The following is a 16,043-nucleotide window of genomic DNA, read 5'->3' on the forward strand; positions in this document are numbered from 1 at the left end:
CAACATATCAAATCCATAAACCATGGCCCTTATTCCATTCTCTTTTTCTCCTATTCAATAGCCATCAGAAAGCAAGTACATTTTCACCTACTTTTTTAATTTCAAAGCGCTGAAAAGTTATTTTAAACAGAAAAATGATGTCCTAGGAGAAAACATAAGAGAATGGCCTCGATTCATAAAGCATTACCTCATGCGGTAATGCTGAAAACAGCAGACTTTACCGACCATTTAGCAAAATGTCAATTCATAAAGGCTGTTACCGCATGAAAAGCTGACATTACCGACCAGGGAGATTAATTACCGACTTGGCTGCAGTTACCGACAACACATGTCAGTAAATTGTCAGCAAATGTCAATTCATAAAGCCTTCAACAAGCGGTAAGCCTGGCGGTAGTTACCGACACCTCTAGTGAGGCGATAACAAGTTACCGACAGCTCTGACAGCTCTGATGAATGCAAAAGTGCAGAGAGCGGAAGTCTGTTTGAGTCATCAGTGGAGAGAGCCAGAGAGCCCTCTGTGTGAATCATTTGAGCAGGCAGGGAAAGACTGTGTGACTCATCTGTCTGAGTCATCAGTGGGAGAGCCAGAGAGAGCCGTCTGTGTGATTCATTTTTGCAGGGCAAAGAGAGAATCGAGACACTGCTCTACTCTACCGCTCAATGAGCTGCGGTAATTTACCGACCTCCAAAGGCAGCTAGGGAAATCTTTATGAATTAGCACACAGGCCGGGAAAATACCGAGTGCGGTATTTTCCCGACAAGATTTTTTTATCGCACTGCTGTTTATGAATCGAGGCCAATAAGTGAATTTTGTAAGGACCTATGTATTGATTGAAAGTATTTAAAGCGATGGTAGTAAATTGTCGAGAGATGAAAAGGTTGGTGAGGTTTCAAGAGCAGCATAGCTTTGTACTACCAAGTGGTACAACATAACCAGGGACTGTGGTATGACCAATTCTCAATCAGATTTTTGCTGAATTCGAAAATGTTTTCAAGATTCAGCCTACATATAGCTCTGTGACAGGTGCACTACACTTAAATAATAGATACGCATTTGTAAAATGATATTATTGTTTAGTATTTATATAGCACCAACATCATCCGCAGCGTCACTAACCATCCCTCAGAAGAGGCTCATAATCTAATCCCTACCATTGTCATATGTCTATGTATGTATGCATCCTAGTCTAGCACCAATTTAGGGGTAAGACAATTAACTTATCTGTATGTTTTTGGATGCGGGAGGAAGCCGGAGTGCCCGGAGCAAACCCATGCAGACAATATAGAGACTCCGTACAGATAGTGCCCTAGCTGTGATTCGAACCTGGGACCCAGTGCTGCCCATTTTTTTTATTAGAAGCTGATGCCTGTAAGACATTGTGTGGAGGTCATGTACAATTAAAGTAAGGCATAACAAAACCCCTCCTATGTTTTGTGTTTATACACAGGCATGATGATCAGTGTGAGAAATAACCCAGTGTTACTAAAATGGATCTGTTCTGAAGTGCAGCCTGATTTTTTTTTTTTTTTTGCCTTACAGACTTGGTTTTTAACACATTTTCACACACAATGAAATAGTAAAGTAAAAAAAAAGTGAAAGAAAGGCAGGAAGGATTACCCAGCCATGCCTGGAACATGAAGGTCTGTCAGCTTGAGAATTATATTTGAGCATCAAATGTCTCCTTACTGCCACTTCACATGCTAATACTTGGTTTTCCTGCTGTCCGCTTACTTGATTAAGATACTGCTGGTTTTCGCTGAGGCATCATAGGCATAGGCTGGCCATCCTTTAGCATCACTGTCTGCTGCATAAACATGAACACTTTGCCTGACCAATCTTGCATGCTTATGCCTGTGCAGGTCAGGAGAAAACCTTCTCACTGCATATGTCCGAATGGAATAATCATGACTGGAGCAGGCGTAAATATCCATTCCCTTTGAAAATTGCCAGCCAGCACAATCTCCTGACATAAGAAAGTAGCCAGATAGGACAATTTTGTTTGTAGGCTCCTTTTAACCTCCTTGGCGGTATGGACGAGCTCAGCTCGTCCATGACCGCTGGAGGGTGCCGCTCAGGCCCTGCTGGGCCGATTTAAACAATTAAAAAAAAAAAAACACGCAGCTAGCGCTTTGCTAGCTGCGTGTGGGGACGATCGCCGCCGATGCGCTGCTACCCGCCGAATAAGCCCCCCCCCCCCGAGACCCCTGTGCAGCCTGGCCAATCAGTGCCAGGCAGCGCTGAGGGGTGGATCGGGACTCCCGATGACATCATCGCGATCGTCGCCATGACGACGGGGGAAGCGCTTTGCTAGCTGCGTGTGGGGGACGATCGCCGCCGATGCGCCGCTACCCGCCGAGTAAGGCTCTCCCCCCCGAGACCCCTGTGCAACCTGGCCAATCAGTGCCAGGAAGCGCTGAGGGGTGGATCAGGACGCCCGATGAAGTCACGACGTCATCACGATCATCGCCATGGGGACGGGGGAAGCCTTCCAATAAATCCCGTTCAGAACGGGATTTCCGGATGGGCTAATGCGCCGGAAGCGATCGGAAAGGTGAGTAAGACGCCGCCGGGAGGGGGGAATCATGTAGCTAGCGCTAGGCTAGCTACATGATTTAAAAAAAAAAAAAATACTGCTACGCCGCCACCCTGGCGATCATAATAGAACGCCAGGGTGGTTAAGAAGCAATGAGGTTGATTCACAAACCTTCAGTAAAATTGCCAATCAGGTAATGTGCAATACACAACTAGAATGTTGTGTACATAATGCGAGTTGCGCTATCTGTACAATGGGTGGTACATAGATTTGGTAAACTTTGGCAAAAATTTTGCGCACACCAAATTTTTGTTTTTTGTGAATCAAACCTAATCAAACATATTATGGTAGTTCTGTAACCTTTATTTATATTCAGATGTGTCGTTATAACATGTCTGAGGAATATGAAGTATTGTATGATACACAGCAGCTCCCAACACCCACGTAGCCGGCTATTCCTCCATGGAGAACTTAGAGGAGAGAAATTATTGTCTGGTCCAATCAAAAATAGCCATATTAGGAAACTGACATTTTGTGTCTGCAGATACCGTAACATTTGGACCACAAGTTTGGAGACTGACCATAAAGTCAGTTTAACCCTTTACTGATGTCAGATGATGTATCTAGCAACTGGTCCTTCACTGCTATAATCATATTGATAATGGTATTAGGTTTCCAAGCTGCCCACCTTTATTGCACATGTAATTCAATGATTACTGCTCTAAAAATATGTGGCTTAAAATATATGAATTTGTCTGGCTTTCTATGTGGATTAGGTGCTTACAGCTAAACTATTATACTTCTTACTTTTTGCTTATTCTATAATGCATAGCAGTAGCTGACATTGCTGAATAGGAAATCCCTTCTGTGATAATGTTCTGGAGGTTCCTGGGCTCAATAGATATTTTCATGGCTGAGAAAAGTTGATTTCTTGTCACTTCTCTGTAAAATTATTTTCTATTTACTTTCTACATAAAGTCACGATTATCATATCACTGTAAGCATAGAAGGAAGAACCTGTTTTTCCTGATTTACAGGAAGAAAAACTTTACCTTGGCTTGAAGTACATTCAACTTTCTCTTACACCTTCTTTGCTTGCAGGGGGAAGTGCTTGCTTTGTAAGAGGACTGTATAGAGTGATGTCACTGAGCACACTACAACAGACAGAGACGAGCCTGTACTTTTACATCTTTTTTTCCCCCAGAATGCTTTCAAAGTAGGCTTGATCAGTCCTGCTCATGTATTGCTTGACTGATTTTGCTTTGTAAGGAGAAACTGAAGCTGTTTATGAGGTGGTGCTTCCTTGGTTTCAGGATCATCTGTGTGGAGCCAGGTTTCATCCTCAGACACTAACCAAGCCAAAAAGTCTTGTCCAGATTCAAAATGGGCCAAAACAGATTTGGATGCTTCAAATTGTTCCTTCTTCTGATCACTGTTCAAGCATTTTGGCACCAACTTTGCTGAAAGCTAGGATAGGATAGTGATGATAACAAACCCAACACACCCTTGTATGATGTCCAGCATCTGGGCTATCTCTTTTTGTGGATATTGGCTGGGCCTCAATCAGCTTATGGACAACATTGCAGGTTGCTGGGTCAATTGAGGGTGGGGGCGCCCACTGAGGGGCTCATCTTCAACCGTGAAATGTCCAGTCTTGAAACAAGATATGCAGAACCTGAGTTTCGGTATCTGCAGTCTCTCTTTATCCTAAAAGAGAACCTGAACTGAAAATAAAAAGTCAAAATAACCATAGACAGGTCATACTTACTTCCTTTGTAGTCTACTCCTCAATATCTTTCTCCTCTCCTGCATCCCATTTGTCCACTATGATCAATGAATTCTCCGTCCTCCATTTTAAAAATGGCCATTACCCCATAACGGCTTCCTGGTCATCAGTGTTAAACTGTAATATCACCCACTTGAGCCATAGGGAAACATGGACATTACCTTGCACATTCTGTTGTAACTGACAGCTGCTGATATGTAACTGACAGCAACTGGTATATTTCAGTTCTGACAAAATCTTGTCAGAACTGGAAGGGATAATTTTAAGAAGAAAATGGAGACCTTCAGAGAGGAATTGACGGTGAGGTTAGTAGGTAATATTTATTTGCAGCTAAATCATGTGTTTATTTTAAATAATTTTACTCGCTTCAGGTTCCCTTTAAGCTAAGTACCCACTGGCAGATCACGGCCAGATGGATCGGGGATCTCTGTCCACGAATGATCGTTCCCGATCCATCTGGCCAAATCCGCAGGCATTGTTTGCAGCCTCAGAAATTAATGATCATGTCATTTACACGATCGCGGAAAAAACCCTCCAAGATTTAATCGGACATGGCACCCATGCGTCATACGATGTTGCGAGAAAAATCGTATAGCATGCAAAAATGTTTGGGAAAATCGCTAAGCAAGTATAAGCCTGCTACTAGTTTTCTAACAGAAGAACAAAAGTTTGCTTTCTTAAAACAGAAAGAATTTGTGATAATTCAGGTTGGAGTGAGCTTGAGATGTCTCCCAGTGCACCACTGCTGAATATATGCAAATTAACCATTGTTACAGAAGAAGAAAGGATATTTACACTTACACAATTTATACTTCTTTTCCCTATTGAGAGAAATACATTTGCTGTAATTTATCCAGGGCCGGCCCGCTCATGAGGCGGGGTGAAACTTTTGCCTCAGGCGCCAAATTTCTAGGGGCGGCATCCGCCCGTCCGTGGGTGCGGGGGGGGGGCGGCCGCCGAGCTGGAGGGGTAGCGGGCAGGACGGGGGTATTGGGGCTAGCGGTGGGGAGGGGGGACCCCCCCCCCCCCCCCTCGCCTGGATCCCCCGATCTGCGCTCCCCTCCAGCTTTAAATGGCGAATAAGCAGTGGACAGTAAGAGGCGGGGGATCACTCACCTCTTCCTCGTTCCAGCGTGCGCTCCACTGACGTCACTTCCTGCAACGCCGCCCACTGTATTGTACGTGGCCGGCGTTGCAGGAAGTGACGTCAGTGGAGCGCACGTTGGAACGAGGAAGGTGAGTGATCCCCCGCTCGTGCCTCTTACTGTCCGCTGCTTATTCGCCATTTAAAGCTGGAGGGGAGCGCAGATCGGGGGACCCAGGCGAGGGAGGGGGGGGGGGCGACCACCCTCCCCACCGCTAGCCCCAATAACCCCGTCCTGCCCCGCTACCCCTCCAGCTCGGCGGGGGGGGGGGGGGGGGTTTGGTGCAGGGCAATTTTTTCGAAATTTGCCTCAGGCGGCAAAAAGTCTAGGGTCGCCCCTGAATTTATCATATGAGCGTGTACCCATTTTAGTGATATCTCAAACCACTCATCAACTATGTACTGGTATGTATTTGTACTTGTATCGCTGTATGACCTGAGTGATCACTTACTGTGAAGATAAAACACATAAATGCTGAATTTTGTTGTTGTTGTTGTTTCTTCTCATACACAGTTATGTGTAGGTAATGCTACTTTACTGTAATTGCATATTCTTACTATAACATACCAATTGTGCTTGTGTTTGGCTGTCCAGGGAGGGTTCTTCAATACATGTCTGAACACCATGTTGCTGAGAGAAGGTTTGGGAAGAGCTGCTGCTATTGCTGGTGTACAAGAAGAGGCCGGCCAATACTGGAAGTTCTACAAAAGACTGTTACAAGCTGAAGTCCAGGCACAGAAAGCAAGGAAAGGTCTCTGGCAGCAGGAGAGCCGGATGAATGCTCTCACAGATAAAATACTTGGTGGCAGTACTGTCCAGAAGATAAAGAGCTTTGCCAATTCAGTGGTTCGCTTTTGGAAAAAATTCAGGACATAAGCATAGATTCCATAGATATTGTTTATATGTATGTGCACAGCGACTGTCTGTTTTTTCTTTTCCTATTTTTTCATTGGATAAGAACAGGTTTGCGTTCTTCTTTATTGACGAGGATTGGCTGTAGATGTACAGATATATTTAACATATTTTAACCTCCTTAGAGGTAATCCTGACTCAGGCTCGGGACGGAAATCCGCAGCTCGGAGTGGTAATCCCGTGCCTGCATGAGTTATATGCAGGAGCTGCTGCAGATCTCTCTGTGGTATGATTTTGTTATTTCTTGTTTTTGCGGTCTAAAAGCTTGTGAAAAAATTCACGGCTTTTAGAACCAGGGAGGTTAAATGCACTCTCTCAGTTAGCCATGCTTTGGTGCAGTCTTTCTTAAGGCAAACCTGAAGTGAAAAACTCTTGAGATAATGAATTGTATGTGTAGAACAGCTAAAAATAGAACATTTAGTAGCAAAGAAAAGAGTCTCCTATTGTTTTCAAATACAGGAAGAGTTAAACAACTCCAGTTATCTATTCAAAAGAGCTTCTCTGACCTATTCAACCCATTTGGGTCAAAGACAGTCATGTTTAATGAAGCACTTAATCAGCCAAGAAACAGTGAGAGACAGTTTTAAATAAGGTTTTACTGCAGGAAAGTTCAAATGGTCATCCTTATTGAAACGCAGAGTGTGCAACTGTGACAGTGTAATGTAATGTTATAAAAAAAAAAAAGCTACAGGGGTAGGGAACCTATGGCACAGGAGCCAGATGTGGCTGTTTTGATGGCTGCATCTGGTTTACAGACAAATCAGTAGGGGTTGATTCACTAAGCTGCGCCCCGCTCAAGCAGCGCAGCTTAGTGTGGCAGCGCAAGTAACCTTTTCAAAGTAGACACGCTACTACTGTAGCATGCATTACTAACTTACTTGTGCTACCCCAAAACTAACAGCTGCTTCAATTGTCCCGCTCTGGATTCTGTCAGGTCCTGTGACTTTGTAGGATGAGATCTCTACACTTTGATTGTCCCAATAGGCGGTCTGTCACTTGACAGGCAACCTACTGGGCCAAAGTGCAGGGATCTCGTCCTACAAAGTGAATCAACCCCTAAGTCAGCTAGCTAATTGCACAAGTTGTTAGTGGGTATTTCTCCTGTCTGGCTCTCAGGGAAATTGCTGATGTTGCTGAAACCCAAGAGAAGCTGAAGACGCGTCTGACACTTCCGCTGCCCGGTGGATCAACTGTATACACATCACCATGGCAACAGGGATGTGAGCCCGCTGCTGCGCATGCGCACTGTCCCAGTTTGAATCATATTGTATGGCTCTCAGGGAAATGCATTTTAAAATATGTGGCATTTATGGCTCTCTCAGCCAAAAAGCTTCCTGACCCCTGCTATATAACTAAAAATAATTATGTGATACTCTTTTCTTTGCTACTAATGTTATTTTTCTTATCCGTACTACACATACAATTCATTATATCATACGTTCTTTTTGCTTCAGGTTTGCTTTAAGTTACTTTAATTAGATGACTTAAAATAACCCTGATGTCACTTAACCCTGGGTGACACACAAGCGTGCAGCGTGGCAATCCAGGTCTGTGGCCACATTTTGTGGCATTAATCAAGGTAGGCAATTATAGTGCTTGCTGTGCATTGCAGTCCTTTTCACATTTTTGTTTTATACAGTGCAAAACCTTTGATGGCTGGTTGCTAGCTCCAATGTGGATCTTCAATCCACATTCCTTCTTTCCTTTACATAGTTATAAAGGGTTTTCTTGTTGTATGTTTGGGGTTTTTGTTGGTGGTGGTTTTTTTTTTTTTTTTACAGTTTTTGTGTAGGCACTGCAATAAAGCCTTACATGAGTTATTTAATTTTTGTTGTCTTCTCTTTATTTTACTAATACTGTGAATTTACATGCCTGACTCCAGGGCAAGCATGCTCTGCCAGAGCGGAGGGCCTACAAGATGCAGGGAACAATGGAAAAGCCAGCCTTGCTTTATCTATCTTGCCAATCCTTCCTGAGATTTAGATATGGGCATGCTTGGCCACAGCTGCCAGAACAAGACAATGATGGACATCTCTACCCCTGCCAATTACCATTTATTAGGTTAAAAAATTCAGAAAGAAATCACACTTACTACATTAATAATAATAAAAAAATATTTTTTTCTTAGCCACACTTGATGATGAGCTACTAGATGTGGGATGTGACCAAGTCAGATGTGGGTATTCTGCAGAGCCCGGAAGGTTTTCCTGGTTCTTTTTGTCTACAAGAAACCTTTTCTCCTGAGTGAGCAGAATCATCTCACAGTGGCGCACTGGCTAGCACTCTTGCCTTGCAACGCTAGAATCCCAGGTGCTAAACGTGGCCAGGACATTATCTACGTATAGTTTGTATGCTCTCCCCATAGTCTCAAAAACATAAAATTAATTAACAGTGGAAGGAATACAAAAGTATATCTAAAAACAGCGCACTATCCAAATTGCAGACCTATAAGCAGCTAGTTCCATGTAACATGCTGTAGCACACATATTTACAAATATTCTAAAGTTACAGCTAACCAACCAAGTGACCGGGTTTGTTCTATGGAAGTTTCTTCGCTGGATTTATTCTGATTGAATCTGCTGGAAATCTATAACTCAACATGCTGTACAGATGATCATTTTTATCGATTTTTTTTTTTTTTTTTTTTTAAGCAAAAAAAGTCAATCAAAATTACGACTGGACAAGTGGGACAATTTTGGATGATGGAACATGGCAGTAATCGATGGCCAATATCGTTGCACTGTATCGGAGAGTGCAACACTGCGGCTTGATAAATTTAAAATGGATTTGATCCATCCCTCTCTGATCAGATTCAGTTCACAGAGGGATTGATCTGTTTGCCACATTGGGTGGCAATCTAAACGTGTACGACCATCTTTATTTTTATTGGCTCAATTTCAAGCTGTATACTATATTATTACCTTTGCATGCAGGTTGGAATTATTTACATTTCTATTTGGGGAAAACAGTAAAGCGAGGTTTACAGTGGGCCATTGCGGTGTGTCGTAAAGGCCACATTGTATCGCAAGATGTCGCATTCAATACAAAAGCATTGCAGCATTCACAGTTTGGCCGTCTCAGTGCGTTTGGCACCCCAATGCACTGCATGTGTAGCATGTGACAAGTGTTAACACTATATGAAAAAGGCTGTGCTTAAAGATGAACTGTAGTAAAAAAAGCACCAGTTAGACTTACCGGTAACAGTGTTTCTTTCCTGCAGGTGGGATACGTCCTTAGGAGTTTGGGCACGCCCAGACACCCGTTGAAACACAAGGAAAAGTAATAAAAGCTCCCACCTTCCATTTAGCCCCAGTATATAAAAAAGTAAAAGAAGGAAACATCAGGAAAGAGAGGAGCGAACCACCTCCTAGTGACCCACTAAAAACGAGATAGGCACAAGGAAAATGCGACAGATAGGGTAGGGTAGCGGACAGAGTCCCAGCTGCAGGAAAGAAACACCATTACCGGTAAGTCTAACTGGTGCTATTTTTACTACAGTTCTTCCACTTTTGTCAAGCAATGCAGGGTGGATGTGCTTTCTCAGCAAGATTTGTCGTAGGCAGGAAGTCCCTCCCTTGGTGGGTATTACTTGTGTATTTCTCCTAAGGACGTTTCCCAGCTAAAGAATAGAGAAACAATAGTAAAATTGCTTTTTTTTTTACAATATTCATTTATAGATTATTTAGTCATGGTTTGCCCATAGTAAAATCTTTCCTTTCCCTGATTTACATTCTGAAATGTTTTACTGTTGGCGGCATCTTTTGTTCTGCCAGGTGATCTGTACGGAATGGTTTTTACTTAGAGTTCTATGCACAGAGGGTGATAATGCTTGCTTGGCAGTTGGAAACAGCTGCGATTTCCCACAAGGCAACGAGGTTCACAGACAGAAAACTGTTAGGACCATGGTCCTGACATCACACTGTGGGAGGGGTTTCACCACAATATCAGCCATACAGACGTTCAATCCTTGGTTACAGTTCCTCTTTATGTTGGATGTGATGATGCATATGCTCACAAGATATTATTACGTATACATGAAGCACTGGAGCCTCTAGTCTCCATCTTGTAATCTATAAATTTATAGTTAGTTGTGTTATGTTAAGAATATTTTTATTGTTCACAGGCTGCCTTTTGCTACCGTACATTTCAGTGTAAATTATGTATGATGATTATTTGTAAAAGTTTAAATGAAACGCTGTGTTCCGGTCCACTAGCTTTTAATCTCCAGGCAGGTGGTAAGCTTGCTCTCCCTCTGTAGCATCACAGATGCTGGCATGTTTATTTTATGTTTCAATGGACAGCGGAGGTCACTTGGGAAATGCTTTGAAATGTTCCTGGGAAGCCACTGGGTACAGCCAGCTGCTGCAGGATTGTCTTTGTGATTCATTGTTTCCTCCTTCTCCTTCAGTCTGCTGAACATCACTGAGGTCTTATCTAGCAGCCACAAGTCTGCTTCATTGCAGATTCCATCAATCAGGGTATGAGTATTTATTTCATGGTTTGAGTGTAGACAAAAGGCCAGGCCACTTGCCAGTAAATCTGGCCACATACAGGCCAGTAATGGCCTCATCCCATCAAGGATTGATAATCCCCAGCTAATAAACTCACTAAGACATCTCAGTTGATTCAGGCAGTGGAATAGCAATAGGGGGTTACAACCGCGTTGGGGCCCTTGGGACAGAGGGGCCTCAAGAGGCCATACGTCAACCGCAGTATTAGCTATTAGCATAAATAGCATATTTCCTTTTCATTAACAAGCTATTCCCCATCTTCTTGCACTTCTGACATGTGGTTGTCCTTGGCAGGTTTTGGTTCACCGTATTAATTACGGTATGTATAGAGTGCTTGGGGTGCCCCAGGTAAGACTTGCACTGGGGCACATAGCTCCTTAGCTACACCACTGGATTCAGGCCACGTTCACAGTGGTTTGTTGTGGCATTACGGATGCTTTGTAACACAGTTATCTGCACTGCAATGCACCACCTATGCAACGTTTACAATGTATTGTGGTACGAAGTGCATTGCTGCAAAACGCACGTTAACGGTTACAGTGAAGCATACCTTTAAAAAATTGCTTATGTGATTGGATCAGCTGAAATGGATTGTGTGTTTAGGTGTTCTCACACTTTCAGTTAGGAATGCCAATCACTGACTCATTTTACCACCTCCATGCAGTGTAAGGGTTTACCTACACAATGTGCTCATGGCATTCAATATCTGTTGACCCCCATACTACATGGAGGTGGTACAATTGGTCATTGATTGGCCAATTATATTTGAAAGCCTTTAAGTAATTAGCCTGGTACACACATCCAATTTTGATTGGCCATTTTTACCATCTCCATGTAGTATGAGGGCCAACAGATTTTGAATACATTGAACAGATTGCTTAGGTAAGCTCTCATACTACAGGTAGGTGGTAAAATTGGCCAATCAGTATTGGATGTGTGTACCAGGCTAAACAGCGGCCTCCTTTACAGCAATCCTCACAGTAAAGGTTTACACACATGCAATTTTACCACCTCCATGTTGTATGAGAGCTTACCTACACAAACAGTTCAAAGTATTCAAAATCGTTTGGTCCTCATACTAGGTGGAAGTGGTAAAATTGGCCAGTCAAGATTGCATGTGTGTACATACCTTAAGATTCTACTATACCAATAGCTATTTTATTTCCTGCTGCAAGCTGAGGTGGAAAACCTTCATCACCACCCTCCTCTTTCCATAGATAAGAATGGAATGGGATGCTCGTCAGAGCGACATGCAGCTTATCTGTACAATGATCAGGGGTAAAGCCTCATGTCACCTGGCAGGGATCGGGAGCATTGCAGGGCTGACACTGTATAGATGCATTGCTAGCCTTCAGGAGCGAGTGTGACATCACGCTATAGGCGGGGTGAGTAGGGAGGAACAATGCTTGTGGCTGAATCGTTCCTTCGAGCTGGTTGCTGGCCGAGACATCGGTGGCTGGTGTACACATAGATTTTTGGCAGAGGTGGTTGATGTTGGCTGCCTCAGCCATGTTTCATCCAACTTGTGTAAAAGAACCTTAAAGGGAACCAGAGAGGAACGGGGGGTGAAAAAAGGAAAAGATTTCATACATACCTGGGGCTTCTTCCAGCCCCATAAGCCTGAATCGCTCCCACGCCGCCGTCCTCAGCTTCCTGGATCTGCCGGTACCGGGCCTGTCACTTCCGGCGGACGCGGCCAATTGTCCGCATCACAGGGGCTCCCTCCATACACGTACGCATGCGGCTGCGCAGTAGGCAACCACAGGCGTATCTGTATGGAGAGAGCACCCTGTGATGCGGAGAATTGGCCGCGTCCGTCGGCCGACTCGCGGCAATGACGGGACCCGGTGGCAGCAGATCCAGGCAGCGTGGGACGGCGGCGTGGGAGCGATCCGTGCGTATGGGGCCGGAGGAAGCCCCAGGTATGTATGTGTCATCCTCTCTGGTTCCCTTTAACTGAAGGGGAAAAAAAGAGTTTCACTTACCTGGGGCTTTTACCAGCCCCCTGAAGCCGCCCTGTGCCCAAGCCATCCTGGAACGGTTCTCCTGTCACCCACAGTGGAAAAGTAGAATTTGTGGTGACTGGCTGTGCCTGCACGTCCTCCCTCTCGCTGCTGTCGCCGTCCTGTGCATGCAACGTGAGCAGGGCCAGGGCCACACAGGCGCAGTGACTCTGCAACTGGCCAGTCGGCAAAAACGATACTTAGCCGCTGCGGGGGACTGGAGGATCATTCCAGGATGGCGCAGGGTGGCTTCAGGGGGCTGGTAGAAGACCCCTTTAGTTAAGGTTCACGTTAAACTATTTCTCAAAGCAATCACAAAAGATTACTTTGGAAATTTATCCCAAATCTGTACGTTACTTTTTAGGTCTTGCAATGTCTGCTATGTATTTACGTACTGTATTTGTATCATCCCCCTGCTGTTAAAGTTTCTTTTGACTGCTCTCAAGATGGAGCTTGACAATTACTGGCAGATAAAGTTTCTGCTCAAATTGCCACAGGCCTGTGAGGCTTGAACTAACCCCGCTGAGCCCATTGATAGAAGCAGTCCGTTTCTATGGCATCTAACTCAGGCCGGTGGATTCAGATCAAACGTGGAAACACAAAACGCTGGCTGCTCACTCTGCATCAGGCTCATATATCACCGCTGTACACAACACTCTTTCAGCTCTGGGCCTTCAGCTTTGCAAGGCTTTTCAGTGAAGTTATCTGCACAATATGAACGTGTACCCCTATTACACACCAATTAAGAGCATTGCTTGGGATTGTAGGTAAAGAATGAAAATAACAAAAATTATGTAGAAAACTCATATTTAGTTTACTTCCAAATAGTAATTATAGACATAATACTTCTTGTATTAGAAAATGTGCATACATGTAAAAAGGGTACCCAGAAAAAAGGCTTCGGGGGATTGCCACTAGTTGAATATCGGTAAAATTACCAATATTCTGCTACTTAATTCCAATAGTAAAATATCCGTAATCTTTGCCAATGTTTTTCTATGTCTTAAGCTAACCCTATTCTCACACAGAACCCTCCCTCCACCGATGCCTAACCTTAACACCTCCCTCTTCTGATTCCTAACCCTACGACCTCCCTCTACTGATGCCTAACCCTAACAAAGGACCTTTGCAAAGTCCAAGTATATCACATCTACAGCATTCCCAATATCCACATTAGCATTCACTACCTCATAAAAGCTGAGCATGTTAGTCAAACAGGACCTGTCTTTAGTAAACTCTTATTTCTCAGCATCAACATGGGTTTACTAAAGACAGGTCCTGTTTGACTAACATGCTCAGCTTTTATGAGGTAGTGAATGCTAATGTGGATATTGGGAATGCTGTAGATGTGATATACTTGGACTTTGCAAAGGCCTTCGACACTGTTCCCCACAGAAGTCTGGTGCAAAAGTTGAGGATGCAAGGACTGGGGAAGAGTCTGTGTGCATTGATAGGGAACTGGCTAAAGGACAGAAAACAAAGAGTTGTGGTCAATGGATCGTACTCAAAATGGGAGACTGTTAGCAGTGGGGTCCCACAGGCGTCTGTACTGGGTCCAGTGCTCTTCAATTTATTTATTAATGACCTAGTAGATGCAGTAGTGAGCAATGTTGCTATTTTTGCAGATGATACAAAATTGTGCAGAATCATCAACTCTCAGGAAGATAGTGTCATATTGCAACAGGATCTGGATAGGATGGTTATATGGGCACATACATGGCAGATGAAATTCAATGTTGACAAATGTAAAGTCATGCATTTTGGTCGTACCAATGGTCTAGCACCATACAAAATAAATGGGATACAGTTGGGGACATCAAACTTGGAGAAGGACTTAGGAGTACTCATCGACAACAAGTTAAATAATTGTACTCAATGCCAAGCCTCTGCAGCTAAAGCTAACAAAATTTTGGGATGCATTAAAAGGGAAATAAAAACTCGAGATGCTAGCATAATATTGCCCCTGTTTAACTCTCTAGTAAGGCCACATCTGGAATATGGAATTCAGTTCTGGGCACCACATTACAAAAAAGATATTGCAGTTTTAGAGCAGGTGCAGAGACGAGCAACAAAATTGATACGTGGGATGGAAGGTCTCGCTTACCAAGAAAGGTTAGATAAACTGGGTTTATTTAGTCTAGAGAAAAGACGCCTTAGAGGAGATCTAATTAACATGTATAAATACATCAGAGGGCAATATAATAGCTTGGCGGATGAGCTTTTTGTCCCTAGGCCTTCTCAAAGGACTAGAGGACATGATCTGCGCATGGAGGAAAAATGTTTTAGCCATTTATTTAGGAAAGGGTTCTTTACAGTAAGAGTGATTAAGATGTGGAATGCATTGCCACAGGAAGTCGTTATGGCAAACTCTATACCTGCATTTAAAGGGGGCTTAAATGCTTTCCTTGCGTTGAAAGACATCCATGGCTACAATTACTAGGTTATGCTTAATGATGTTGATCCAGGGATTTTATCTGATTGCCATCTGGAGTCGGGAAGGAATTTTTCCCTTTTGGGGCTAATTGGACCATGCCTTGTAAGCGTTTTTTCGCCTTCCTCTGGATCAACAGGGATATGTGAGGGAGCAGGCTGGAATTGTACTTTGTACTGGTTGAACTCGATGGACGTATGTCTTTTTTCAACCAAAATAACTATGTAACTATGTAACACCTCCCTCTACTGATGCCTAACCTTAAGACTTCCCTTTACCGATGCCTAGCCCTAAGACCTCCCTCTACCGAAGCCTAACCCTAACACCTCCCTCTACTGATGCCTAACCCTAACACCTCCCTCTACTGATGCCTAACCCTAAGACCTCCCTTTACCGATGTCTAACCCTAATACTTCCCTCTACTAATGCCTAACCCTAAGACCTCACAGCAGCCGGAATGTTCTATATACTCTCTGACGAAGGACTATTTCCGAAACGGCGCGCTGTCAGGGTATATATCTGGCACTATGGGGATATCACTATGACTGTTTGCATTAGCCACTTTCTTATGTATTTCTTTGCTGTACCAAACATGTATGCTTGTACGTTGAGTTGATATCCCTGATGTGCATTTGCTGCTTATTTCACTTGCTGTGTTGTTTACCCATGTTGCAACTGCTGTGAACTTTTTTACTACAAATTTTATATGGGCTGATTATGA

At 43.7% G+C, this 16,043-nt stretch overlaps 1 protein-coding gene across 2 annotated transcripts in view; it reads left to right on the forward strand.

Annotated features, from left to right (window-relative positions):
- Window positions 1-8,202, forward strand: part of C4H3orf33 (chromosome 4 C3orf33 homolog) — a 38,402-nt gene extending 30,200 nt beyond the window's left edge. For both annotated transcript variants that reach the window (XM_068280862.1, XM_068280861.1), the window contains one exon: window positions 6,060-8,202. In XM_068280862.1, the coding sequence (XP_068136963.1) occupies window positions 6,060-6,341 (282 nt within the window). In that variant the 3' untranslated portion in view covers window positions 6,342-8,202. The remainder of the gene's footprint in view (window positions 1-6,059) is intronic.
- Window positions 8,203-16,043: the final 7,841 nt, after the last annotated feature.

This window comes from Hyperolius riggenbachi, chromosome 4 (assembly GCF_040937935.1).
Source record: "Hyperolius riggenbachi isolate aHypRig1 chromosome 4, aHypRig1.pri, whole genome shotgun sequence".
NCBI lineage: Eukaryota > Metazoa > Chordata > Amphibia > Anura > Hyperoliidae > Hyperolius > Hyperolius riggenbachi.